Below are 27,736 nucleotides of genomic sequence, written 5' to 3' on the forward strand. Positions count from 1 at the left end.
TCTCTTTTCTAGGCTGAAGAGGCCCAAACGCCGTAGCCTTTCCTCATAAGGAAGGTGCCCCAGCCCCGTAATCATCTTAGTCGCTCTCTTTTGCACCTTTTCCATTTCCACTATGTCTTTTTTGAGATGCGGCGACCAGAACTGGACACAATACTCCAGGTGTGGCCTTACCATCGATTTGTACAACGGCATTATAATACTAACCGTTTTGTTCTCAATACCCTTCCGAATGATCCCAAGCATAGAATTGGCCTTCTTCACTGCCGCCGCACATTGGGTCGACACTTTCATCGACCTGTCCACCACCACCCCAAGATCTCTCTCCTGATCTCTCACAGACAGCTCAGAACCCATCAGCCTATATCTAAAGTTTTGATTTTTTGCCCCAATGTGCATGACTTTACACTTACTGACATTGAAGCGCATCTGCCATTTTGCTGCCCATTCTGCCAGTCTGGAGAGATCCTTCTGGAGCTCCTCACAATCACTTCTGGTCTTTACCACTCGGAAAAGTTTGGTGTCGTCTGCAAACTTAGCCACTTCACTGCTCAACCCTGTCTCCAGGTCATTTATGAAGAGGTTGAAAAGCACCGGTCCCAGGACAGATCCTTGGGGCACACCGCTTTTCACCTCTCTCCATTGTGAAAATTGCCCATTGACACCCACTCTCTGCTTTGATTCTGATTCTGATTCTGATTATGAATAACCCCTCCACCAATGTTTGCATTTTTTTGTATCCTGTTTTTTGCCATTTTGCATAGCAGCAGCAGCAGCAGCACCATCTGCAACTGCCTCCTCCCCCAGGCTTAGGTCTTCTATTTCTTCTTAAAGCAGTCCCAGACAGTCGGGGATAACAGTAAAAGTTATATCTTGACAGTACTTCACCAATTTGATTTAGCTATGTTTATATCACCAAGTGCAGAGACAAAGCCTATTCAGCACCAGCAGCGGACCTAGAGCTTTGCGGGCAATGGGTTCATGCACCTCTAGGACTGCACAGGAAGCCTCACTGAGGATCCTGACGTGGATGGAAACTCTACTTCCTGTTTTCCTGAAGTATAGTTTAAGATCACAGGAAAGCCTCAGAATGCTTCCTCAGTCAATCCTGGAGTCGCACGAGGCTCTGTTTTGCTGCGATGAGTAGAGGACGGCTTCGTGCGCCAGGGGGGTGCATCTCACAGGGGGTTGGCATTGTGGACCCTTGCCCCAGGCTCAGAGCTGGGTAAGTCCATCATTATTCAGCACAAAGGCAGAAAAGTTGGCACCCTTTGTCCCCCTTCAAAATAATTGCACACAAAACATTGCAATTCAATAGCCCCCAATACAATTGCAAAGATCGGTGTCCCTCCTTCATTGGCTCATTCCTGGCTCATTCCTGGTAATCATTCCTTTCTGTATGCTCAGGAGAATACAGATTATCGATTTATCTGCTGCAACATCTGCTCTTTCACTTTGGTTCATTTTGTTCAGTGTTCATTGCAGCCAGAAGGCATTTGCTCAGGAACTAAGAGATAGAGGAAAATCAACTCCAGCACAGAGTTCCATATTGAGATCACTCGCTATGTATGGCCCTCACTGCAGAGCCTAATTACACACAGCCAGGGATGGCAACATGAGTCAGGTGACTTGAGTCAAACTCACATAAACATGTGTTTTTTGCTGACTTGTGTACACAACCTGCAGTGACTTTTCAGTTCATGATTCCAACATTCCCACTGGTTTTTACACACACAAGCGTGCGCGCACATACACACACACACACACACACACACACACACACACAGAGAGAGAGAGAGCATTGTACTTTGACGCAGACATTGGTGACATTCACATACCTGTCTGGTAAAACAGTTCAATACAGCTTGGATTCATCAACACAGTTATTATCATCCAATCATATTTCTCCATCTCTCTGGAGTAGCCACAGCAACCAGGGATGGGAACTTGAGTCAGGTGACTTCAGTTCAAGTTGCAAAAACGTGTTTTTTGTGACTTGTTTGCACTCAAATCAGTGACTCAGGCATTGGCTCAAGTTTGAGGTCACTGACTCAGCACTTGGTCCCCACGCATGCAAACTTTAGTCTGGGTGTGCTTGCTCACTTTTTTCGGCATGTGAAAGACCTTGTGGGGCCATCATTCAGATGGGGAGAGCAGAAGGAAGTTCCAGCTGGGAGGTTGGGAAGGGTTAATGTTTTGCTTTTGTATGGAGTAGGAGATGGGAGGCAGAAGCAGTCTCTCTTTTCCATCTCTGAAGGAACTGATGATCATTGGAGGAAGGTTATGGTCTGATTTTTTTTCTTTGGGTGAGGTAGGGCAGAAGGAGGAGCCCAAGGGGTTTCTTGCCTTAGAATTGGCTGGAGAAGCCCAGGGAGCGGAAGGTGGTTTGTAGCAATCATGCTTTCCAACTTCAAGGCTCCTCATGGCTCTGTTGTTTCTTGGCAAGAGGAAGCCTCAAGTCATACTGGTAAGCCTCCCAGATGCTGCACATGACCCTCCTCCCTCTTGCTGCTTCTGTCCCCGTTCTCATGCAGTCTGTCCCACCCATCCCGCCTTGTTTACAGTCTGGAGACAGCAGGGGAATGTTTAAAGAGAAGTCCAACACAAACACTCTCCAGCAGCCACTCAGTTTTTTTTCCCCATGGAGCCACAGCTGGCATTTTAAAGGGGAAGACTTGTGACTCAAGTCTTTTCTAGTCTCCTAACATTCTGGGAAAGTCCGCCCATAATGACTTGTTTTCGAGTCGAGTCATGGGAGGGGTGGAGACTCGTGACTTCACTCGAATCAAGCCACACTGGACTTACCCATCCCTGACAGCAAGTCTACTGGCTTATCTTACTGGACTACAGGGAAGATTCATGTTACAAGATCTTAGCCTCACATCAGCTTGCATGTTATATAAATATTTTCTTTACCATCATCTAACATCCTAGATTAACATATGTTGAACAAAATGCGTATGGTCATTCATTACTCAAAAGAACATCTTTCCCACCAGCTTTACCATTTCAATGACAATTCAAAATGCAACAAACTGGCTTTGCAAACAGCATGAGCCCTGCTGAAAGAGCCTGAGCTGACGGTCTGGTAGATGATTTAAGAAAGAAGGCATCACTGTGCAAAACGACACATTTCTGAGTTTAGTGAGAAAAAATTACGCTGTTGAATGGTTCTACTCCAGGCAGTAGCACAGCCTGCCTAATATATTGTTACAAGCGAATCGAGGAAAGGAGTCCTGGAGACAACCAGGTAAGTTTGAACCAAAAACACTATGTTTATTGAGAGATGGAAGACACTCTTGAACCATTGAAATTGAAATAGATACTTCAATGATGATGTCTAATACCCAAGGCTCTTACAATCCTCACAGAGGGAATGAAGAGAAGCTCTGAGGTGTTGTTCTAGCTTTCTCTGGTGAGCTGACAGATGGAACTGCTCTCTGAACTCCCTTAACTCTGCACGCACTGCCTCAGCCGAGCTGTGCTGGCCCTTATAGCTGGCCGTCTGAGCCTTTGCACATGGCCTTTGACTGTCAGAGTTTTCTTTCTAGTCCTCTGGTCTGTCTCCACCCTCTTTCTCTTCAGGCTTGAAGAGGGATCATATAAAGTTCATCTTGGCAGCAACTAAGTAGACCCAACTCAACAGACTGTTATGGAACAGGTGCGTAAGGGCCCATTCTTCGTGCGCTGGCTCACTGCTGGCACACAGTGTCATGTTTGCATGTTTGCAGGCCCTGGAGCTCCACCGCTCGGCGGTTGCATGGACAGCTGAGCAACGGAGAGGTAGCTGGGGGCTTGGGGAGGAGTCAGTGAGGAGGCGTTCTGGGGTGGGGGAGGCAGGGGCAGGGCAAGGAGAGAGTGGGGAGGAGGTGTTCTGGGGGGAGGGAGCAGGGCGGGAGGGAGGCTCTTCATTCTACACCGACCTTCAGGCCAATGTAGAATCAAGTAGCCTCCTTGCAAGGCTACTCTCTTTACCTGGGGGAAGGGGACAAAAGTCCCCTCCTATGGAGGAGGCAGAAGCTGCCTGAAGCCCACTGGATGCAGCAGCAGCTGTTTTAGGCACTGCTGCAGCCCCGCACTCCAGGCAGATCAGGATTGGGCTGTGAAACAGTAAAATGAACATTCCTATCATATTGATAGCTGAACTATGAAGAGGATGAATATTTATGTGCTGCTTTTCCACAAATAGTTCACAATAGTTTCACAATAGTTCACAAATCAGACTAAATAAGACTAAATAAATCAGTATGGCTCACCCTCTTTTTGTGCTACTCATTTTTTAGTTTCTAATGTAAAAATGCTGTGATTTCCTTTTGTGAAATCAGGCTATTTATAAAAAACCAGAGTTTTTGAAGATCTATTTGCAAATGCAGTGCCAAGAACAAGGAGCTCATAGTATTTCCTATAGGGACCAGCACTGTCCAGAAGGGGCAGCCCCTTCCCACCTCAACTGAGGTTACTTAAGATCTGCATGTCCTGAAGTGTAAGGCAGAAGAACAGGCAGCCAGGTCTGGGAGTTCAACGTGGGCTCCTGTAGAGACTAGGCCTGAAAGGACAGTTGTGGTAGCCTTTTTCCCACCTTCCCATGTGCACAGAGGGGATGGTGCAAGAAGAGATACCCAGGCTAGAGTTGCTCATACAATCAGCTCCAACTCTCAAGGCACTCAGAAGGCTGAACCTGCAGCATGATGTGGCCTGATCAATGATGAGACCTTCCACTACACACAATGTTTTTTTGAATGGAGTTGGGTTGTGTATTCACCTTCATCGCTTAATGATTGATTGGAATATCCTGTGGCGACATGCATGTTTACATGGATAGAGACATCTATTGGTGCAAATGGGAATATACACCCTACCAACCCTCCATTTATTACTGCTATCGTGGCTATAGCTGAATTTATATATATATGGATATGTGCATGTGTGGCAGTCTATTGTAAAATATTCTGTACCAAATAGGACTCCTTTGTAGTCTTCTTTTACATTGGGATCTAGTTAAAGGATCTTGCTTTGGCAGCTGTGTTACTTTCTCTGAGGCTACAGAGACTGAGACGTTCACTTATGCACCATAATTTGCTTTATTATTCAGCCCAAAAGTTCTTGTCATTTACATATTGGAACATAATATAATGATGCTGCTTAGCGGCTGATGAATCCACTTCAACAGCTAGTATTTCTGCTTGGCTGAATTGCAGCTGTCATTGAAACAAACTTTGCACAGTTGCATTGTGAAACACAGACTGGTTGAGGATGAAGTCTTTGGAACAAATCGTTATAACTAATCTTCATCCGATTTTTTAATGGGACAACTGTTTCCAAAGTACGCCTACTTTGCCGAACACTTCAACACCATCAACAGCTTTTCAGCGTAAATCCTAGGTCATATGGATGCAGAGCTCTGAAGGCAGATGAGGCAGTTCAACTCCTGAAACTAACCAGTAGCTGAATTGGAAGTCTGGCAATCTGGGAGCAATCTGCAAGGCACTCTAAGCTTCTCGGAGGAAGTGGGGAAATAAATATTACGAACAACCGCATAGTCAATGGGAAGGAAATTTACTCACGTAAGAAGTTAGGAAGCCAATTAATTTTGGCCTGTATTTTAGGTAGGACAGGGCCCAATCCTATCCAACTTTCCCACGCTGATACAGCCATGCCAATGGGGTGTGTGCTACATCCTGTGGAGGGAGGAAGTCAGAGAGGTCCTCTCAAAGTAAGAGAATGTTTGTTCCCTTCCTTCAGGTAAGCATTGCGGCTGCATTGGTGGGTAAAGTTGGATAGGATTGGGCCCACAGTTACTTCTACACCTTTCATTTGGACCTAAGTCGGGTAGCACAGTCCCCTTATTAACTTTTATCCTTATGACTAAAATGGAAAAAAATCTATGGACAGGAGAGCTGAAATATTAATTTGATTGATGCATTAGGACAAGGGTTTCCAAACTACAGCCTGGAGATTTTATCGGACCCACAGCAACTTTTGTTTTCATCAGAGCATTTACTAATGTTTGACATTTTTACTCATTATATATGATTTCTCAGTTTAGAAATTGCATTGTTTCTTTGTAATTGTCACATTTCTCTTTTGTTCTGAATCATATGCTGATTGCAAAAAACGATCCACTTGAAACAAATCCATTGATTTAAATTTCATCTTTTCATTTATAAAACTGAATTTTGTTCTTGGCCTGCAAAAATGAATAAAATATACAATGTGGCCCTCATACTGAAAAGTTTGGAGACCCCTGCATTAGGATATAAGGACCTGCCTTATAACAAGTCAGTCTAGCTCAGACGTTCCTGCTTTGTTGCTTGACAACCTTTTTTCCCCTTTTATAAGGATGTAAGATGTGTAACACATTTGTATATACATTTGTATATGCCTGCTAGGGGAGCATGACACAGGGCCAGTGACTTCAGATATGGACTGAAGGCAAGAGGCTTTATATCTTGCAGGCCTTAAGGAAGGCCACATTTGGTTCATTACAGCACTCTCTTTCACACACATACAAACACATTTTCAGCTGGGTGGCATTTGGGAGAATTCTTGCCTTGTTTTAATTTCTTGGAAAATGCCACCTTGCTTGCCTGGCTTGTCTTTGACCCTGTAACTAAACCAAAGGAAGCATCCTAGCCCCTTACTGGTTGGAATAAACAAAAGATGCTAGTGAAGGGTCTCCAACCCTGGCTGTCCTAATCAACTCCATGGCTAACTTCAATCAAAGTGTCATGTTAACTGAGGCACTGGCCTCGAGAACTTGCTAAAAATTTGTTGCTGTGCCCTTGGTAGGTTGCAAAACGATCGAATCACTCATTTAAGGCCAGGGATGAGCAATCAAGGGCCATAAAGTCATAAAGGAAGGTTCCTTGTGGAGCTTACCCCACAAGAGATCCCATACATTCCTATGGAATGTTGAGATATATTCAACTGGGTCACAAGGCCCCATGTCCTTTATTGCTGATTCACTGCTTTGTTGCTGGTGAATTCATACATCTGACCCAGTGGTGCTGCACGAAGTACCCCCATTTGCTCCACTACCCAAGAACCACTGTGTCAAGCTGGAACTTGGGTCTGCTAACAAACTTTCTTTTCCAGCCCCCCCCCTTCCCCACAAACTTTCCCGAGGGCAACAGAGAAACCACTTCTCCAGCACCCACTGAACAGGCATCCTTAAGCACAAGGCCACTGTGTCAGAATCCGCTGGCCAAATATCCTTTTGTGGGCTGCTTTGTGAAGCACACCTTTGCCTGAGAAAGCAGCCTTGGCTCCCTTGCCCTGTTTCCTTCCTTGAAACTAGCTACAATTCAGCTTCTGGGTTTACTTTCAAGCACTTTCTTCCTTTGCCTCCACTTTTGCAATCAGGAGATTGTTTGGTCTCGACAACCTTGTTCCATTATTCCAGCAATACATCAAATACAGTTCTGCAGAAATGGATCAATAGCCTTGACTACTGGTAAAGCCAAGCCAATTGACCCACAAAGCCTGTTTCTTTTCCTGACTTGTCAAGTTAATGACTCACTTAGTGCCTCTAGCATTGTTTGTGAGAGTTTTGTGTGTGTAAGTGTGTATGTCCACATGCAAGCACGCCTGTCTTTGTAAGTCTAGGACTCAATCTATTTTTAGCTAGTGAGTCCCAGTTCTCCTTTTAGGTGGGCACTCTTAACCCTTTCAGCAAATGCTCAAACAGCTAGACTGCCCAGTTGCATAAAAGGAACCCCTTCGAGCAGTTGCAGTGCCGGCTAAGAGAAACGACATGGTGAGATTCACCCTTCTGCTCTGAGTGCAGTGATTTCACAGCCCACCAAGGGACACACTCCTTGCCTTGCCTGAACTCCCTTGACACCAGACAACAGAGAACTGCAACTCAGCAACAGTCTTTCACCATGGCCGGCACCTTGGAACCTCTCTGCATTTCTCCCCCAGTTCTCCTCCTCCCTCCCTGCCCCTCAAAACACTCAGTTTTTCAGCCCCTACTCCTGAGTAACCCTCCTGATTTCTCCATGTCCTTTGTCCCCTTCCCCTCTTTCTATGCACCAATACACACCCCCTTTCCCTTGTAAGGATTTTGTCCTCCTTCCTTCTTTTACCCAGGAACAACTTACATTTAGGATCTAATTCAGGGCTGCCCAAACCCCAGCCCTGGGGCCGCTTGCGGCACTCAAGGACTCCCAATGCGACCCCCAGGAAGACCCCAGTCTCCAGTGAGCCTCTGGCCCTCTGGAAACTTGCTGGAGCCTGCACTGGCCCACCGCAACTGCTCTCAGCATGAGGGCGACTGTTTGACCTCTCGCGTTAGCTGTGGGATGAAGGTTCCCTCCACTGCTTGCTGTTTTACGTCTGTGATGCAGTAGCAGCGGCAAAGAAAAGGCCAGCCTTGCTTTGCCTTGAGCTATTGCAAGACCTTCATTCATTCATATAAGTTCCACCTCTAGTATATTAATTTATGTATACTTATGAAAATGTATTCAAATTTTAAATGTAAATTAATTCTTTTTTTCCCCAGCCCCCAACACAGTGTCAGAGAGATGATGTGGCCCTCCTGCCAAAAACTTTGGACACCCCTGATCTAATTGTATGAGTGACTAGAATACATGGCATTGCCTTTTATTTTCAAGTCCCCTTTTCTGCTATTCTTATCCCCACAATAAAAGTTCTTTGTTCTGGCATCTTTACCCTCACCTCTTTTTTACATGTCTATCCATTGAGTTGTGCAACTGCTCCCCCCCCCCAGTCTCTGCACTGGCAATAGATCCCCTCCCCCATGTGCCTATGTTACATGTGTTCTAAAAGGCACAGCCAGTGACAGCTTGATTTGCAGTAGCTCACAAAGAAGGACCTCAGGGCAGGAACCCCTTTTCTGCCAGTCAGTACAGATACTACTGAGTCAAACTCTGTCTGTAAACTGCTTTGTGAACTTTTTTGTTGCTGTTGAAAAGTGGTATGTAAATATTCTGGATAATAGTTTAAAAAATGCACATTTTGTAAAGATGGTAGAAAACACAAAGTACTTAACTTCCCATTGTTGTTAGGGGTGTGTTTTCTTGGTGATATTTTTCCCAAAATTTCTTGATTAAAATAGCATACTGTGGGTTTGTGTGTTTTTATTCCGAGGATGCATTTTAATAAGTTATATTTCTAAATTATAATCACTTTAAAAATGTACTAGGTAAGTGATATAGGTGATATAGTGTTAGCAGATGCAGCAACAGTATGATTTCTAACTGGAAAAGTAATCTATTTTCATTTCTGGAAAATATCTTAAACATCAAAATGTGGTATTTTGTGTTTTTATTTGAATATTTTTAACACCAAAAAGGTGGTATTTTGTGTTTTTATGCATTTTTAACAAAAAAAAACCCCACCCCTAATTATTGGTTTAAAATGAATCAAAATATGGCTTAAAGCACCATTTGACATTGTTAAAAATGGAAAAAGTCAGATTTAAAGTTGTACAACATTTTTTTCCCCATACCTGGTGGACACAATCAGACAGTGATTGGAAGGTTGTGTTTTTTCCCCAGAGAGAGAGAGAGAGAGAGCTAGCTGGTGATTGGCTCCTGAGTAAAGAGCTTCTCTTTTTTTTACACAGATCCATGTATGATAAATAGCACAGCTCTTTGGCTTTGAGGTTTAATCTCTGTCAGCTCTGATTTCCCACCTGACAAGACCCACATGACCCAGCCAAAAGTGAAACCAATAAAATTAACAAAAAATTTAGATAACTCAGGTTCAGCGGTCTTCTGCCTGCTCCAAGCCACTTCATGTTCCTTGGCAAGGAGGCTTTCCTCTTGCCCATGGCATCCGGCATCCTCTTGCCCACCCAACCTCCATGGTGGCCTCCTGCAGCCTTGCATTGGGTGTGCTCACCAGTAGCACCCTTGCCAGACCACCAGGTAAGTGCACCCAACCTGCCCCCCACCCGGCCTTCGTGGCAGCCTCCTGTTGGACATGCTCACAAGACTGCAGGAGCCTGCAAAAGAGGCTGAACATTGAGCCAGAGGCCGCAGGATGCCACAGGATGTGAGGCCGCAGGATGCCATGGGAGAGAAGAAAGCCTCTCACGTACCTGAAAGGCTTTTCTTAAAAAAATAAAAAATAAAGTGAAGCTAAGTGCCCTGGAAATACCCTTTGGTATCTGTGGGGAATCGATTTCTGAACTCCCTGTGGATACCAATTTCCATGGATTCAGAAAGCCCTCAGAACACCTATCAGACGTGACTGGAAGTGCCTTGTGGTTGCATCTGGGAGGTCCTTGAGGCCCTTCAGACTCAAGGTCAGCACCCATGTAGTGTCAAAGCTGCAGGTGCTGATTTTAGTATATAGTATATATACCTCAGTGGGAAGGTAACTGCATTCCGTGCACTTAGGTGTTTAGTCATGCCGGCCACATGACCACAGAAATGGTCTACGGACAATGCCGGTTCTTCAGTTTAGAAACCGAGATGAGCACCGCCCCTAGAGTCAGAAACAACTAGGCTTAATGCCGGGGGGGGGGGGACCTTTACCTTTACCATTTTTATATACAGTATACCAGTATATCGTTCTCTATTCCATGTCAAATTATTTTTCCTCTTACTACTATTAATCACAAAACTGTGACTGAACATAGAAGCTGAAATAAAGCAGATGGCTAAACAAACAGTTTTCCAGATTTCTTACAAGGTTCTTCAGAGACTGTCACATATATAGAACTCATAGTAATATAAGATTGATTTTTTTTTTTTTTTGCTGTAAAAACAGCAGCTCTTATGTTTTTAATTCTGTTTTAACCTGTTGTAAGCCGCCTTGAGTCCCTTCAGGGAGAAAGGCGGAGTAAAAATAAAGTTATTATTATTATTATTTATTATTCTTATGAAACAGAAAAGTGAATTCTCTGAAAGTGAGTTTTGTATCATCAGCATCATTTGAGGGACAGAAATCAAATGAGGGTTGTTTGGACAAATGTGGTTGAATGGACAAGAGAACAGAACACTGTTGTAACTTATTTAATATTTCTCCCTTGCACAAATTGATTCTATTCTAAGATGTATTCTAATACTGGATTCACAAAAATGAAAGGAACTTTCATATTTTTTTTACATTGCTCTAATAGGATACATCTTATATTTCAAGTGAACAAAAAGATTGTTCTACAAGGAAGGTAAAATATGGTTTTATCTATTATTGCATTAAGCCCCAAGCAAAAAAAAGATTTTCCAGAAAACAGTACTGTGCTGAAGTTTTGTATGGGAAAATTTATTAGTTCTGACAACCTGGGTGATTTCAAAGCACTTCAGTAGGTAGGTAGGTAGGTAGGTAGGTAGGTAGATAGATAGATAGATAGATAGATAGATAGATAGATAGATACTTTATTTACGGTCATCCGACCAGCTAGTCACAAACAACAAAACAAAATACACAGAATTAAAACCAACAACCCGTTACACATATGTAAAATCATAAAATCAGAGATTTACACTCTCAATTTTCTTCCTTAACAACTGTGCAGCAAAACAGAAGCAGGCAACCCTGAGTGATATATCCGAGTATACATCAGAAAGCAGAAAAGCAAGCTACTCCTCCACCTGCATCCCCGTTTCAATACCAAAGATCGGGGAGATAAATTTAGATCTCAGATCGTCATAGTATGGACATTGCAAAACAAGGTGGGCAGTTGTCTCCACCACATTTTGAGGGCAGGGGCACTTCAGTAGTTAGTAACAAAAACCCCTGCTTCTTGCAAATGAGTTTTAATGGTCTCATTTTTCCAGTGTGTCCATTACCTCAGAATTTAAATAGGAGACTATGCAGAATACGTGTTCCATCCAGAACAGAAAATTCAAAATGGTTCAAAATAATGGTCTTGAACAATGGTTCAAAATAATGGTCTTGTAGAACAAAAGCATAACAATCTACTTCTAAACTGCGCCCGCCCCCGCCATTTTGTGTGCTCGTCTGCATCGAGTATGGATCTCACCAAAAGCAACATGTACACAGTGAGCCGCCCCAAACAGAAGAAAATGCTGAAGTCATTCGTCACCTATTTGAATAGTAGGATGTTCCCTGCCTATGTTGTTGGTTGAGAGAACAAGTCATTGGTTGAAAGAGGCTTCCTAGGCGTCACATACTCCTGTACCTTGAACTGAAGACCCAATTGTTATCCTGTCAGTGATTTTTCAGTCGTCGCTCTGGTGAGAACATCTCTGAGGTTCTCAAAGGCATATGTGTGTCTTTCAAGGTGAAGGAGAAGGTGCAATACATCGTGACCAGTAATGCGGGCAACATGATCAAAGCGTTCACCACAGAAGTCCTGTCTGCGGAGGAGTGGCCTTACACACAGAATTGGAAGAAGCAATTCCCAAACCTGAGTGCACCTCTGTAGAGAATTCAGACTCGTGGCAGGATATGGATGAAGACGTGGTCATGTCCCTCATGCAGCAGCCCATTCTGCAAACCTGATCCAGCCTTTGAAGAGGCTATCTTGCTTCACACATACCCTGCAGCTGTGTTTGTGTGACAGCCTGAAGGAGGCTAAGATCCAAACTGCCAAGCCAAGATCTCAAAAGTCTGTGGTTTGCCTCACACCAGTACAATGTTCAAAGGCACCTTTGAGAAAAGCTTTGGGCCAAGTGTCACTGTTCCACAAAATACCAGCACGAGGTGGAACTGCACCCTCCACCATATCAAATCCTTTCTCACTCTGGACAAAGAGCTGCTGAAGAGGATGCTGGAGAAAGTGAATCAGATGAATTGGAAACCTTCCATCAGGGAGTACTCCCAGCTCAAAGAATTGTGCACAGTCCTGCAGACCTTTTAGAGTTCACCAAGTCTGTGCAAGAGGAGGAAGAGACAATTTCAACAGTCGTGCTGTTGGTTGTTGGACTGTATGACCATGTGTGCAATCTGCAGCCTGCCCATCTGGTCCAGATGGTTGCACCTATGAAGAGGAGCATCAAAGCCAGATTCTCTGGCATTTTGATGCATGCTGATTTGCTGCCTACACTACAAGGCCAGAGGAATAAACCTTAGAAGTTTCACAACAACAGCTGCTGTGTTTGATCCAAACTTCTATTCTTTGAGGCTGCAGAAATTTAGTGACTGCAAAGAAGACATCAGCATGCTGAATGGAGAAGATTGTCTCTGAATGTACTTCTGCACCTTGCTTGAGCAGCATCAGCCAAGGTCTCAGTCAGTGACCAGTGAGGGAGGCAGCAAGCCTGAAGTAGCTGCAACTTAAGGAAGCCTGCGTGTCTTCTCAGAGTTCTCTCTGTACTTATTCAAAGCCAACAACACTACTTCTCACTCTACCACCTCTGGCCCACTCATTTTTGAGACTGAGATGCATCTCTACAGTACCCTTCTGAAGCAAATTGCTGAGTGTGGCCCAATCAATGTCTTGCGTTTCTGGGAAACACATCACAAAGAACTGAGACTGCTCAGTGCAGTTGCTCTGCATGTATTTCAATAAAGCGATTAGTTCAACACATCGCTGAATGTAATTGGGGACTTCTAGGAGGGAAGAGATTCCCATGACTCTTCTCCCCTCCTTCCATGAGGTTTGGCCATGCTGGTGACAAGTGTCCTGCCTGCTTGCTCCCCCTTGTGTCATATTGTAGGAGAAGGGTGTGTTAAAGCCCCCTTCTCCAGTAGGGTCTGATTGTTAGTGTCCTTCTAGCCAGCTCACTACCAGCCCAGCAAGGTGAAGAAGAATGTGAGGTTCGCCTTTGCTGCTGTTAGTGCTGCTGCCAGCACTAGGTCCACTTGCTTGTTCCTTGAGCCAGAATCTGTCCATCCAATCATTGTCACATCTGTTGAGGTGTAACTATCAGCCCCCACCTCTTCTGGACCCCAGACTACCTGTCAGCCTCCAATCTGTGCCACTTCGTCTGTGGTAGTGGGGAAGGGGCAGTGGCATAGCTAACCAAGTTGCTGCCCGGTGCATAAAAAATTCTGTAGCCCCCCCTCCCAGCAATGACATCAAATTTAATTAATTACATTGGGTCTTTTTATTTGTTAAAGTGAGTGAGAAAATGCTAATATTTTAAAATAGCTAACACTTGTTGAAAGTATTTATCGCATTTTTACAGTGCAATCTATTAATGTCTACTCAAAAGTAAGTCCCATTGTGTTCAATGGGGCTTACTCCCTGGTAAGTGAAGTAAGGTAGGATTGCAGCCTTACACAGTTTGAGATGTGCAGGAGGGGACACTGCAGGAGGGGACCATCATAAGAGTCAGCAGCTTACCTTTAGGAAGTGGAAGTGAGGAATTATGTGAATAAATGATGAGGACAAACCACCTGCTGCTCAGTGCTCCTGCTGCAACTTGCCTCCCAGGTTGCTGTGCCTTGCTTGCTATCCTCTTCAGGTTCTTGCACATGCGCAGGTACCTATCACAGTCGGCCAGCTCAGAGCCTAATCCTCTGAATGTCTGCTTGGAAGCAAGCCCAGTCTAGTCAATGGGGCTTACTCCAGGAAAGTGGGGAGAGGATTGCAGCCTTGGAGCCCAATCCTCTGCCTGTCTACTTGGAGGCAAGCCCAGTCTAGTCAATGGGGCTTACTCCCAGGAAAGTGTGGATAAGGTTCCAGCCTCAGAGCCCAATCTCCTGCATGTCTATTCAGGAGCAAGCCCTGCTGGCTTACATTGCCAAGACAATTGGGCTGCAGCCTTGCCAGGAGGAGAGAGGATAAGGGGGCAGACAAGTAGAGAGGACTGTGAGGAGCAGAGGAGTAGGCTACCCAAGGCCCGGGAGTGGTGAGCAACTGGTCCGGCTGCACAAGGGGAACCCCTTCCTCAGTCCAGGCTGAGCTCCACAAGGGTCTCTGGGGACTATGCCTGCCTATCTGGAGCTCCTTCTCTCTCACACACACACCCAGTGTCCTGATCAGCATCCAACAGCCCTCCTCCCTCACCAACACACTTCTTCCTCCCTCTCTAAACACAAACAAGCACTGACGCGCTCTGCTACCCACGCGCCTCTCTTGCCATTTAAGTCAAATAGGGCTTGGGGGGGGCAGCATGTTGAGGACAGGTGGAGGAAATCAGAGGGAATGAGGGCTGGCAGGTGCATGAAAGAAAAACTCCAAGGACGTCTGTCCCTGTCGGCAGCATCTCAGCTGTGGGAGGGGGAGAGGACCAGCTCCTCCTGCCTGCAGTGACCTACCTTCCATCTCGGCTGGAGGGAGGGACAACATGCAGTTTCATCCCTCTCCGTGACTGTTGCCCCTCCTCCCTCCAGAGTGCCTGGCACTAGCAGGGCTGCCGGTAGCAGCCCAATTGTTGCACACAAGTGCTGTTGCCTGCAAGTTGCTGCCCCCTCAGCCACGTTGTTGCCCCCACCCACCCTGTAGCCCCCTAGCTACATTATATCATTCTAGTCCAGTGTTTCTCAACTAGTGGTACTTGAGGTGGTGTCTGGTGGTACTCACTGAACCCCTAGACACCTCCTGCCTGGCAGCAAGATCAGGAACGTGACACAACAAATAGTGCTAGGAAGCTCAGCTTGGCAGGCAGAACTCCAAAGCATGCTTTTCTGCACTTGAAAGAGTCCTCCCATCCACCCTGAACCTTTCACTGGTATTTGTTGAGTTGCATCCAACCCATTTGATGTAAATGCCTAGTGGTGAAGTGGTATGGTGGATGACAAACATTGAGTAACACTGTTCTAGCTTAGAGGGTGCATTGTCCTCCTCTTCTTCCATAGGGTCTGGTTAGAGTTAGTGTCCTTCCAACCAGCTCACCACCACTCTAGAGGGTGTGGGTGAAGGGGGAATTGTTATATGAAGTGGGACTAGGTGTCTCCTTTGCTGCTACTGTTGTCACCACTTGGCCAACCTGCCACCACCTTGTTGATCCAGTGTCCACCCATCATGTCTGCTGTGGTTAGCCCTGCCTGTTTGTTCCCCAACTGCCTGTGTGCCTCTGGCCCGTGCCACTTCTTCACCCTGGTACCATGAGCATCATAGGCTGCAATGTGCAGGCCTACCCTCCACAATTACCTGGTAGGAAGTCTCATTGACCTAAATGACACTTCTGAGTAGACCTGCAAAGGATTGGGTCATCAGCCTCCCAGCTGCTGCAGGCAATCCTCCCTCCCTCCTTGCTGAGCTTGGACTCCTGTCTGACCCTGTTGCCTATCCCATGCTGCTCCGTATGCCTAGTGCTCATTTTGAAGGTGGAATTGTGATGTGAAGGGGAAGGGGCTGCTGAGGTTCGTATGGAACCAAATGTTTATCTATACTGCTGTACTAGAATAACAGCATGGCTTTTGTTTACATAAATAAACTGATGGTTGAAGTGAAGGACTTCACTGATTACAGATGGGGTGGGAACATCTGAGGAATGTTAAATGAGAACTCTGACACACACCCCATCACCTCCTTTTTCTGTGCTCAGGGAAAGCCCCTTTACTCACAAGTTGCTTGTTTCTTGAAATGACTTGCAACTTGACATGACTCTAAATGTGGCTCAGGTTGAGTAGTGATGGCCGTGCTACAACTGGCATGTCAAAGACTCGGCTCAGCGATTCAAGCACATCAGTCAAAATTGTTTATTTTAATGGGCCAACAATTAAACAGATTTTTCAGAAGTTTTTTCACGTATTTGCCCATTTAAAAACATTAATCAGAAAACGTGATGCACTGAACAGTCATTCCCTAGTCATTTCTAATACTTTGAACATTTTGTTGTGGAACACTGTTCTGAAGTACGGCCTAGAATCCTTGCTCATCAGGGTGCATAAGGGAACCTTTCCAGCATTTTCAAGATCTTCTCTATCCCAAATTTCTGACATGCTGCAGCCAGGCCTAGAAAACATTTAAATACAATCAACAAACATATACACACCATTGTAGTGAATGAAACACAAAACAAAATTAATTGTCTCAAAGATAATGAGTTGATTATTTCATTCACAACAGTGAAGTGGGTTGCATTAAGTTTTATATCAAAACTGAAGAGCAATCTACAACCAAATACAATGTTAGGTTAGCTGTAACTACCTTAAGTGCAATTAATTATTTTCCTTAGGATACAACATAGGTGGGACCTCTGTATCCACTGATTTGACTCACCACTGATAAGGGGGGGGGGGTCCACCTTTAAATGCCTCGTAAGAAGTGGGGAAAAAAGCACCAAAATCCAATTTCCTACCTTCACACTGTTAAACCACACTGGTTGCAAATTTCTTGGGGTTAAAGATAGCTTTAAAGACCCACTTCCAGGTTTCTTGCTCCTCCATTGTTGCTCCAGAATGCATCAGCATAGACACTTTACTGCATTCAGCCACTAGATAGGGTAAATAATGGAATAAATTCATTCCATTAGATTCCATTATTCACTCCATCTTGTGGATGAATTCAGTATAGCGTCCATACTGAAACATTCTGGGGTGACAACAGAGGAGCAAGAAACCTGGAAGTGGGTCTTTAAAGCTATTTTTCCAATGACTTGGTATCCACTAATTTTTTTAAAATTTTTAAAAAATCCACTGGGAGTTCTGGAACTCTCTAACATATTCATTTATGTAAATTTATTCAAATTTAAAATGTAAATTCTTTTTTCCCTGGCCCCGACACAGTGTCAGAGAGATGGTGTAGCCCTCCTGCCAAAACGTTTGGAAACCCCTGCCCAAGGAGATGTTCCACCCACTCGTATCCAACACTGGATACAGCATGGGTCTAGCAGCCCTGATGCACCAGTGTTGCATAGGGCTGGGCTGTTAATTTCATTCATCCATCTTTACCAACAGTTACCAAACATTTGAGAATAATCGTCAGTTCAGTCACAAGGATATGTAGTAAGGGATTCAGAAAACCCACAGAAGCCAAATTGGATCTTATTAATATTCACACACTAGGTACAAGAGCAAAGCTCTAATTTTAATAATTCTTTTGAAAGTTATTTTAATCTATCAGCATTATCATACAAATTTCACTTTAAAAGCTGAACATAACCAAAAACAAAAGGCTCTATTTAGTAATAATTTGAAGCCACACATGCATAATGTCTGACTGACATAAAGTTTAAGGGCAGGTGGCTAAGGGACCAATCCTATCCAATTTTCCAGTGCTGGTGCAGCCACGCCAATGGGGTATCCACTGCATCCTGTGGTGGAGAGGCAGTCACGGAGGCCTCCTCAAGGTATGGGAACATTTGTTCCCTTACCTCCAGGCTGCATTGTGGTTGCACCAGAGCTGGAAAGTTGGATAGGATTGGGCCCTAAGTCCCCAAATTCCTTCAGTATGACAAAAATCCACAGAAGAGTCCCAAAAAGGACCTGCATTAACATTCTAGTCTTTCCTTTTAGGAACAGTACTACAGTCCCTGGATCATTTTAGTTGTTTTATTCTGTTCTCTTTCCAGTTCTAATATTCTGTTTGAGATGGGATTACGAGAACCACACACAGTTTTTGGAATGTGGCTACACTCCAGATTTATATAATGGTATTATATTAGTAACTCCTTTACTTTCAATTCCTTACTGAAATCTTTCCAACGTGGAATTGCCCTTTTACATATCCATGTCACAAAATTGATGTTTTCTGAGCTTAGTCATCACAACCCAAGTACATTTTTCTAGGTAATGACAGGAAAGATTCCACAGCAATTTGTTGCTCTTGTACTTGGTTGCATTGAATCTGATCAGGCACTGTGTTGGCAATTCACTCAGCCTGGAGACACATTTTAGCCTAGGACTCCATTTAGCCTTTACCATTCCAAATATTACCCATCACAACCTCAGTGGCTTCATTCATATCAAATTATTAGATATCAAGCATATAATTAGTTATAGTTGGACGAAAGTGTAGAGAGCAATTACTTACTTAGTTTTCCTCAAGCACCAGAAATCTTCTAAGATGTAATAATTCACTCCCATCTTTAACAATTCCTTTTTAACTTCTCCTGCTGGTTTTCGACTATACATAGAATAAACTATTTTTGTTCTTGCCCTTTGAGGAAGAGAAAGTCCCAAGTACAGTTACCAACCAACCAAAAAGAAGGAATATCTTGAGCGAAGGATATGCAGTTTTATCACTGAAGCTAAGTGACAAGTGTTGTCATACCTTGGATACAATTAGCTTATTCCAGCATTCAGTCAACTATTTTCTTCATCAGATGCATGAAACTGACTTAGAAGGGGGAAAGACCTAAGGAAAAGAAATATCTACATGGGGGTCAGAATACTAATTCGATTTATCCTTCAGTATAAAACAAGAATTGAAGATACTGCAAATGGAATGCTTATCTACTGAGAGTTGGGGTTCTAAATATTAACTAGAAAATCAAACATGGATACTCATCCTGGGGAACAAGACATAACACAAAACTAAACAGTTACTAAACTAAACAATTACCTCTTATAGTAAGAGAATGAGAAATTGAGTTTAGCATGAGTTTCCCTTCTAGTGAGCAAGATAAGAAGCAACAAAGGGTTAACTTCTCTGAAAGAAAGAAAGTCAGCCTATTCTCTCTCACACCCCCCCCCCCCCAATAAAAACCTTCCAAAGGAAGGCTTCCCAGTTTCAGGACTGCAACAGGAAAAAAGGACCATCATTCCAGCAAATCTGAGGAAAAGCTGCTGTCCCAATAAAGATGAAGAGAAAGGATAAGAACCATGATTTGTAGTTGCCCTGGGACTGATGAAGCACGAAGCAGCTAGTGCAGTCATTTTCAGCCAGTGAACTGGGGCATACTGGTGTGTTGTGAATGGACTGCAGGTGTGCTGCGGGAGTTTGGGAGAGGGTCATATATTAGTAGGGCCATTGGGGGAATATGACTCCCCCCCACCAAACAGTAGGGTGTGCCTTGCCAATTGTCAAAAAAACTGATGGTGTGCCTTGACAATTTTAGTACCTTGTCAGTGTTCCATGAAACAAATAAGAATGAAAATCATTGCTCTAGTTCCTGCCATCAACCACAGGAACAAGGATCACTATGAGGTTGGACCCCCCCCCCCACTCTCCCAGGAAGAACACGCAAGGAAAAGACCATCTCAATCCCAGTCATTCACTAAAGGAGAAATGCAGGTAGCTTATGGCCCAATCCTATACTGGACAACATAGAGCTCCCCAGCTCTCAGTAAGTGTATGTTCCATTTCCAGTATCTTCCATTTTTATTTTATACTAAAGGACAAATAAAATAAGTATTCTGGTAGGCACTAGTGTACTGCAATGGCAAAGGCTGCTTTATGGCAGTCACAAAGCAGCCTTGCCAATATGTGAACATAACTCAAGGCAGCATTGCCTCCTGAATGCTGGTGGATGGCTGAAGACCTGTCAGAGCAGATAAGGCTGTGCAGGGGGTAGAACAGGGGAGGGAACACACAGAATGGGATGGTGATGGGAGCAGACTAAGCCCAGAGGTGGGGGTGGCAGTACATACTAAATCCTGACCTGCCTTCCTGGGTCAATACAGATTTGTTCCAGTGATACTGCTGGTGCAAATTCAAGTTGTCCCACAGTGGCTGCTGGGAACAAATATTATTTTGGTGTCATTTTTCTGGCACATTCATCATTTGAAGAGTAGGATAGGGTGTACATCAACCCCTCCTTGCCTCTCTCACATTAAGCTTCACTCTCCTCCCCATTTTGGCCTCTCCGCCAGTAGAGCTTTGTTGACATTCAAGCTAGGTACAAGTTACAACAGCCCAAAGAGACCTCCAGTAGCCATAAATCCCCTGTGGGATACAGCAGAACCTGTGTTGGCACCACTGCATCACCACGCAAAGACTGGGTTAGGATTAGGCTGTTACTCTTTCCTGTTCATATAACTTAAAAAAGAAAGGCATGCATTATTTCCATTCATCTCTCTTTTGAATATGAACCTATGAACTTCAAGTTAACGGTCACTGATGATCAACAATCCATACAGCAAACAAGCACATCACAAGAACAAATCTGCTTCTAAAATATGGACCTGAAACCTTACCGTAACCCTGCATCTTCATAATGTGGATGATTCACAACAGGTCGAAGTGCACACAATTTTACACTTGCCATAGTTTCCATTACACCAGCAAAAACAGCATCTGAAAGATATAAAGGAAAACCTAAATACGTAGAAATAATTGGAAACATATTGTAAGTATGCCTAGTAAAGTTTTGATGGTATTCACTTTCTACACATCAGACAAGACATAAGTAACATCACTGATGGAGCAAGTCTAAAGGCAACTGTTTTTACTATGTATCTATTTTTGGTATTTTGAAGTTTGATTTCTCCTGTCATTTTGCTATTCTTCAAAGCTGTACTGCACACCACGATGCAATTTACAGTCATAGGTGGTCATACATGCAAATTTTAACATTTATTGCTTGTTTAGTCTTAAGTAAAATAACAGCCCAAACCTATTCGGACACCGGTGCAACGTCAGTCATATCCTAAACCCACCCAGGCAATGCCACACCAGCGCACCGTCCCAGTAAAGATGGAGCAGCCCTTTCCAATAATGATGAAACTGTCCATGGAAACCCCACACAGCCCATCATGCATAGAGCTGTGTCCTGACATTGGTACATCATCGTCTCCGTGTCACTGGTGTGATGTCTAATGAGCCAATTACCACATCCTCCCAGCCCCAACACTGGCAGCCAGAGAAGAACTGCCAGTGGAGTTCTGTTGACATCCAAGCTAGGTACAAGTTACAACAATGTGGCCATTTTCCCAATGTTGCACCAGCATTCATGGCACTTCCAGCAATGGGCCAATTTCTACACTGGGGTGGGGGGCTGTCGTAGGTTCGGGCTGTAAGACACCTGAGAAAACTGTTCAGAACTCTGATAACCTGATCTGCAAGCTGCATAGAACAAAAGATTTCTGCTTGGGAGGTACCAGCTGTTATCATAGATGTTGAGAAAGGGGTTTAGTTGTATTTTTTTTACCTTCTTTGGTGTTTGCTTTTATCCACAATAACAATTCTTCCTGTGGCAAGTTGCTAAATTCTCCGACGATGTTCAATTCATTTTGAACATTTGCTTTTCCTTGAAATGTCATAATTGCTAAAATGGCTATGAAAACTTTTCCATGTGATACTTTGGAAAAGACCCATCCAAATAGCTGATACAAAAAACATGACAATTACATTATATACCATTCAAAGTTCTAATAGTTTCCATTTTACAAAAGACTAATTACACACACACTACACCAAGAGTTCCCAAAGTGTGTACAGCAACACCCTAGGGCACTGAGGCACACCCATGGGGCGCCGCAAGAGATCCCTGGTCATCCCTCCTACCTATTCCCCCTGGGCACCACTATCTTGGATCTCAGGAGATTTTGCAAGATCCAAGATGGCAGTGCCTGGCTCAGCTGGGAAAAAGGCTGCGAAGAGGTCCTGATTCTTGTAAGTTTGGGAACCACTGCACTACACTATAAACTTCAGTATCAGTATGACTATTCATGTAATTCGATACTTGTATAGATTCCCTTTCATACATTATATCTCCTTCCACCAAAGGGTTAGAGCCAGAAAGTGAATTCTGACCAAGTACCACTGAAATTGGTGGAACTTCTCACTAATTTCAATAGTACTTAGTCAAGATTTCCTTCAACTACAACTCACAAAATAAAGTTCATGCTAACACAATTTAAGATAAAGTTATTAAATGGTTCACCTATAGCATATCATATCGTAAACCCTTAAAAGCTGGAGACTAGTGTACCTATTAAACTGTTTTTTCATCTCAACAAGCTTTAGCAGAAAGATCATCTGGGCTCTCTTGAAGACTCCATCTCTATACCAACTCAGAACATAAAGCTAGTCTAGAAAACCATTCTTGGGGGAGTTCTCCCTCCCACTCTACAATATATTTTTTAAATATTTCAAAGCCCAAACTCAAGAGCCCCAAATCCACAAAACCACAAGGATTTCAGAAAACCATGCAACTGTAGGTGAGTGTGGGTCACACGGGAATATGAATGGAACCTAGCTTTGCCAATCGCCACTACCATAAACAGGCTCTTGCATCATTACAGAAAAGTACTTCTGCCCATGGATTGTATTCAGTGGTTGATGGGATTGTTACTGAAGTACATAAACCACAACACACTTAAACTGTTTATTAGTCACACTGCAAAATATATTCTGTTAACTACATCAGTAGAAATGTACCAATTAAATTGTGACTTACTTGCTTTGAACAGATCAAGGATGCCATGATGCACATATGAGGTGTCAGAAACAGCTTTAGTCTCATAATCAAAATAGCAAGAACTGTAAAAAATATAAGCTGTAGCGCATGGTATACTATCTGCAAACAAAACAGTGTCAAAAATATTCACTGCTGCTATTTTCAAATTGAATTTCTCTTACAAAAGGATGACTTTTGCATCCTGAGAAGCATGCATATTTTTAAACATTACACTCAATATGGGGGGGGGGGAGAGTAAAAATGGCTACAAGTGGCAGGAAGAGATGAGACACTTCAGAAGGATGCCACATGGAAATGGTAGCCATGAAAGAGAGTACAAGTATAACCTAATTATCGGCAGATTTTTCACCCATGGTTTTTCCTCAATGCAGATGAGGTTGGTCCCTTAAATTAAAAGAAAAAGTCCCTTTAGGCAGCAATTCAAAAATAGCCTCGCTTACCATTGTACTGCAACAGGCAGGCTATCAGTCTCCCCCCCCCCCCCCCCGGGTTTAGAACAGCTTAGTTTCAGTTCTCGCTCCTTTCCCCGTGTAGGAAAGAATGCAAAGCAGTAGTGATAATCACTTCCACTGTGCATTCTTTCGCTGATCCAGGGGGAAGGGAGGGGTCTGCCTCCTACAGAAATGAAACTATGGGTGTAATTCTGAAGTGCCCATAGGGTGATGCAAGTCCCTTGCGCCAGCCCAAGGAGGATTGCAAATGTGCCATAAGGCACATTTTTGCCTCCTTGGGAGGAAGCCGGGCCAGTGCTCACAGGAGTGCCGGCCTGCAAGGGCTGACACAAACCTCTGCACCGGCATCCTCATCCTCTGGGGTGGGTGGGGAGGAGGTAGGAGGTAGGCATTCCTGGGTGGGAGGAGGGTGGGCAGTGGGCGGCCCCAGGGGTGGACGGGTGGGGAGTGGGACTGGAATCCAGCAATTATGCCGGATCCCAACTCCTGTTCCTGGGGAGATCGGAGCAACTTGAAGTCGCTCTGCTCTCCTAGGACTTGAGCCACCTAAAGAGGTGGCACAACTCCAAGGAGACCCGTTGGGGCAAGGGCACCTTACCCAGGGGTAAGGGGAAAAGTTTCCCCTTGCCTCTGGTTGAGCCGCCTTGGGCCCCTATCCTGCACTGGATACAGCGCCTCTTGGCTTGCCTGTTCCAGGTAGGATTGCGCCCTAAACTGTTCTGAGACCTTGGAGAGGGAGAGAGAGATTGATTGATTTGCCTGCTTGCTGCAATACAATGTAAACAAGACTACTTTTAAAAAGCTGCTTAAAATGGATGTGTTTTTAAAAATTGATTTAACATGATTTTCAGCATGCGCAGGGGTTCCAGTAACAGAACCCTCACAGATGCTGAGACACAACCTGTAAACTGATGCACAGTAATAACTTCTGTATTTTTCTACAGCAGTTATTCTTTACTAGTTTTCTGAATTTAAAGGTGTTCTACCTTTGCTTTATCTCACATCACCACTGATCAAGCAACAGTTGCATACAGTGTAGTTCAAAGGCAGTTTCCAGAAGGGCAATGATTTTTTTAAAGGGGGGGGATCATGCCTCCCTCTGTTCCACACAGTTGCCCCTACACGGAAGTGAGGAGTGAGATCTGTGCAGGACACTCTCGTTGTACCTCAGTCTTTACCTCCCTCACTGGACTGCCACTGCACTTGCTCTGTGCATGTGCAATAGACCTTTTCCATATGCACATTATCCACTCCTGAAAAGCACGCTCGATAATGGGCCCTCACCCAGTGCTCACCTTCCAACAGTTGATTATTTAAACAACAAACTCATGAAATTGGATGTGTGAAAATGCAAGATTCTATCCTCAAATCCAAACACTGGTCACAAATCTTAAATCTGAATATCTTTCACAGTCAAAAAATAAGCTACCTAGCTGGACCAATGAAGAATTATTTACAATGGACACCATCTCTAATGATTACATGCACTCTAAACTAATGCAAACCACAGCAAATGGACAAATGAATATTTTGGTTCCAACAAAGCTCCCAAGAGACAAAACAATTCTGTTTTGAGGATGCAATTCAACATTCACATTCTGTTAGGTGGAATACAAGAAGAGCCATATATTCAGTGGTTGTTAGCAAGAGTTATGTATTATGGTAGCTCTTTGCCTCTGGGATACTTTGCTAATCTTTAGATTTCTCAAAGAATAACATGATGTAAAGGTATAAATTGAGCTCTGCCTTTTTCTGTAGAACTACAAAAACTGAGAAAAATAATACAGTGTGATTATGCACCAGAGGCAGAAAAAGTAACCCTAATACTTAATGACACAGAACCACTTAAAGGCACGGCAGCATCTTAATGCATACCAAATTAGCAGTTCCTGTTTATGCAAAACAGCTACACAAAACTTCTACTGTCATTTGTGAAATTTAAAAAGTCAAAGAACCTTGATAAGCACCCTCAGTTGATTTTAAATTTGTGCTATTACTTCCCTCTTGTTACTTTCCATTCTTTATTTTAAAATCTGACCATTTTCTAGCTCTTATAGATAACACATTTTCTAGTTTATTTTGAAAATAATTGAAGAAGCAGAGCTCTGACAGAAATAATGGAGGATGGAATCCTTACCTCTCCATGGTTAAATGGATCCTCTTCTCTAGACAAACAAAATACACACAAAACCATTTGTTCACAGCACAGAATAATTAAAATTTCATACATTAAAATAGTCCTTTATGAAATACATCTGTAAGAGGACACATTTCATACATAACTATTTATGAAACACACAAAGAGGCAGATTACAATATTTTGAATTTACAGTCTCAAACCATTACAAAAACTACTATCGTTTAATTTTTATAAATTGATTGGCACCTGTTCATTGGTTACACAGATGCGCCGATCCACAAGAAAGGGCTTCATTAATTGTTGTTTTGGGAAGAAAACAGCTCTAAAAGAACACTCTGAAATTACTGTATAGAAAAGTCCTCATTTAGAGATCTCTACTGCATACTTTTTGCACACAGAGGCTCTAGGCCAATTGTTCTCAAACTCTCCGGGAGTCTGAGAAGCACTGCTAAGTGCTTGCAGCGGCAGGGACTAGGATGGGGGGGCGTGTCCCGATGGTACCACAGCAATTGCAGCGCCACGGGCACTCAGCAGCATTTAAACATGCCTTGGGGACTTTGCAGCTCCCCGGAGGGTCCTGGAGGCTCACAGTCCCCTCCCCTCCACTGTAGTGGGCTCCGATTTGCAGTTGGAGGCCACTTCTGGTTTGCAGTCAGACCTTCCTAAATTGGAAGGGGGTCCAACTGCAGATCAGAGCTCACCACTGCAGAGAGGAGGCTCACCCCCAGGTATGTTTAAACACTGCTGGATGCGTGCGGAACCATGATCACTGCGGCACTGTCAGGACACTTATTTCTGGGTCACACCCATTAAGGAGAAAGCAATCCTTTCCCTTCAAATGGTGGGTTATGACTCACCACTTTGAGAAACATTGCTGTAGGCTGGGGTTTCCAAACCCCGATCTGGGGGCCAGATGCAGTCTGCAGCAAGCCTCTATCCAGCCCGCAAGCAGCCTCTGTTCCTCTGGCTCACTTGACCAAACGCAACCAGAGGTGTGCTCTGGTCATGTCCGGAGAGTATTCTGAGGACCTAAATACATCACTTCCTGGTTTTCCTGAAAAACTGTAAGTAATTTTTGTGCCCTCTGAAAGCCTTAGAAAGCCTTCAGAATATGCTTTGGGTATTTCCTCTGATGCGTTGATTCCGAGATAATTACACCTGTATATTTAACTAAGCTGCTTGGGAGGTGGGGGATTGGGAATCCATTTAAGTGTCTGCTTTATTTCTTTTGGTGCTTGAAGAAATCCTGGAAATTTGAGCCCATTCATTTATTCCCTATCTAAGTTTCATTTCTAATGTATTTATTTAAATTTTATATTTAAAAAAAAATTTTTTCTGGCACTCGACACTATGCTAGATATTTGATGTGGCCCTCTGGCTGTAAACTTTGGAGACCCCTATTCTAGGCCAAGGCATAGTAAAATTTTACTATTTCTGGAGGTGTTGTGAAGGCAGCAGTCTTTATCTCAGCACTGATCTAGACCTGAAGCAAGAATCAGTCTGAAGCATTACCCAGAGACAGAGAGCTCCCAAGTGCATAGGTCAATTCCAAGAACAAATCTACTTGGCACTTGGTAATCATGAACAAGGAGAGAAACAGTAGATGAAAGACTATGGAAGAATGTATCAATAGAAAGATGTGGTAAGAATTGTTCAAACTAATGTTCTGCAGATAAGTGAGTTAAGAATTTTCTCCTCCAGAAAAGACTACCAATCTTGGAGTTTCCAGAGTGTGTCTCTTACCACTGACTAGGAATGAAAGTTCTCTACTCCCTGTGACTTCTATTCTAGGATGAGAGGACAGACTATTTAATATGAATTGCCTAAGAATGGAATGGCTCTTAGTTTTCAGACCAACTCTAACTAGGGATTTCCTAACTATCTGCTATGATGAAAGCTGCCCTGAAAGCAGCATGGGGGTGGGACACAGAGTATCCATTATCTACTGTACCTTTACTTCCCCCATATACAGTTGTGCACTGCTTAGCGACAGAGATGTGGACTGGCACTTGTTG

General features: G+C 43.8%; 1 protein-coding gene across 1 annotated transcript in view; it reads right to left on the minus strand.

Moving 5' to 3' along the window:
* Positions 1–16,623: 16,623 nt before the first annotated feature.
* LOC136652255 (protein C-mannosyl-transferase DPY19L1-like) overlaps positions 16,624–27,736 on the minus strand; it is a 69,847-nt gene continuing 58,734 nt past the window's right edge. Inside the window, exons 18-23 of the mRNA XM_066629185.1 lie at positions 25,719–25,746; positions 23,109–23,228; positions 21,858–22,032; positions 20,905–21,004; positions 18,800–18,925; positions 16,624–16,780 (exon numbers count right to left, since the gene is read on the minus strand). Of these exons, the coding sequence (XP_066485282.1) occupies positions 16,624–16,780; positions 18,800–18,925; positions 20,905–21,004; positions 21,858–22,032; positions 23,109–23,228; positions 25,719–25,746 (706 nt within the window). The remainder of the gene's footprint in view (positions 16,781–18,799; positions 18,926–20,904; positions 21,005–21,857; positions 22,033–23,108; positions 23,229–25,718; positions 25,747–27,736) is intronic.

This window comes from Tiliqua scincoides, chromosome 5 (genome assembly GCF_035046505.1).
Source record: "Tiliqua scincoides isolate rTilSci1 chromosome 5, rTilSci1.hap2, whole genome shotgun sequence".
In the NCBI taxonomy this organism is placed as follows: Eukaryota; Metazoa; Chordata; class Lepidosauria; order Squamata; family Scincidae; genus Tiliqua; species Tiliqua scincoides.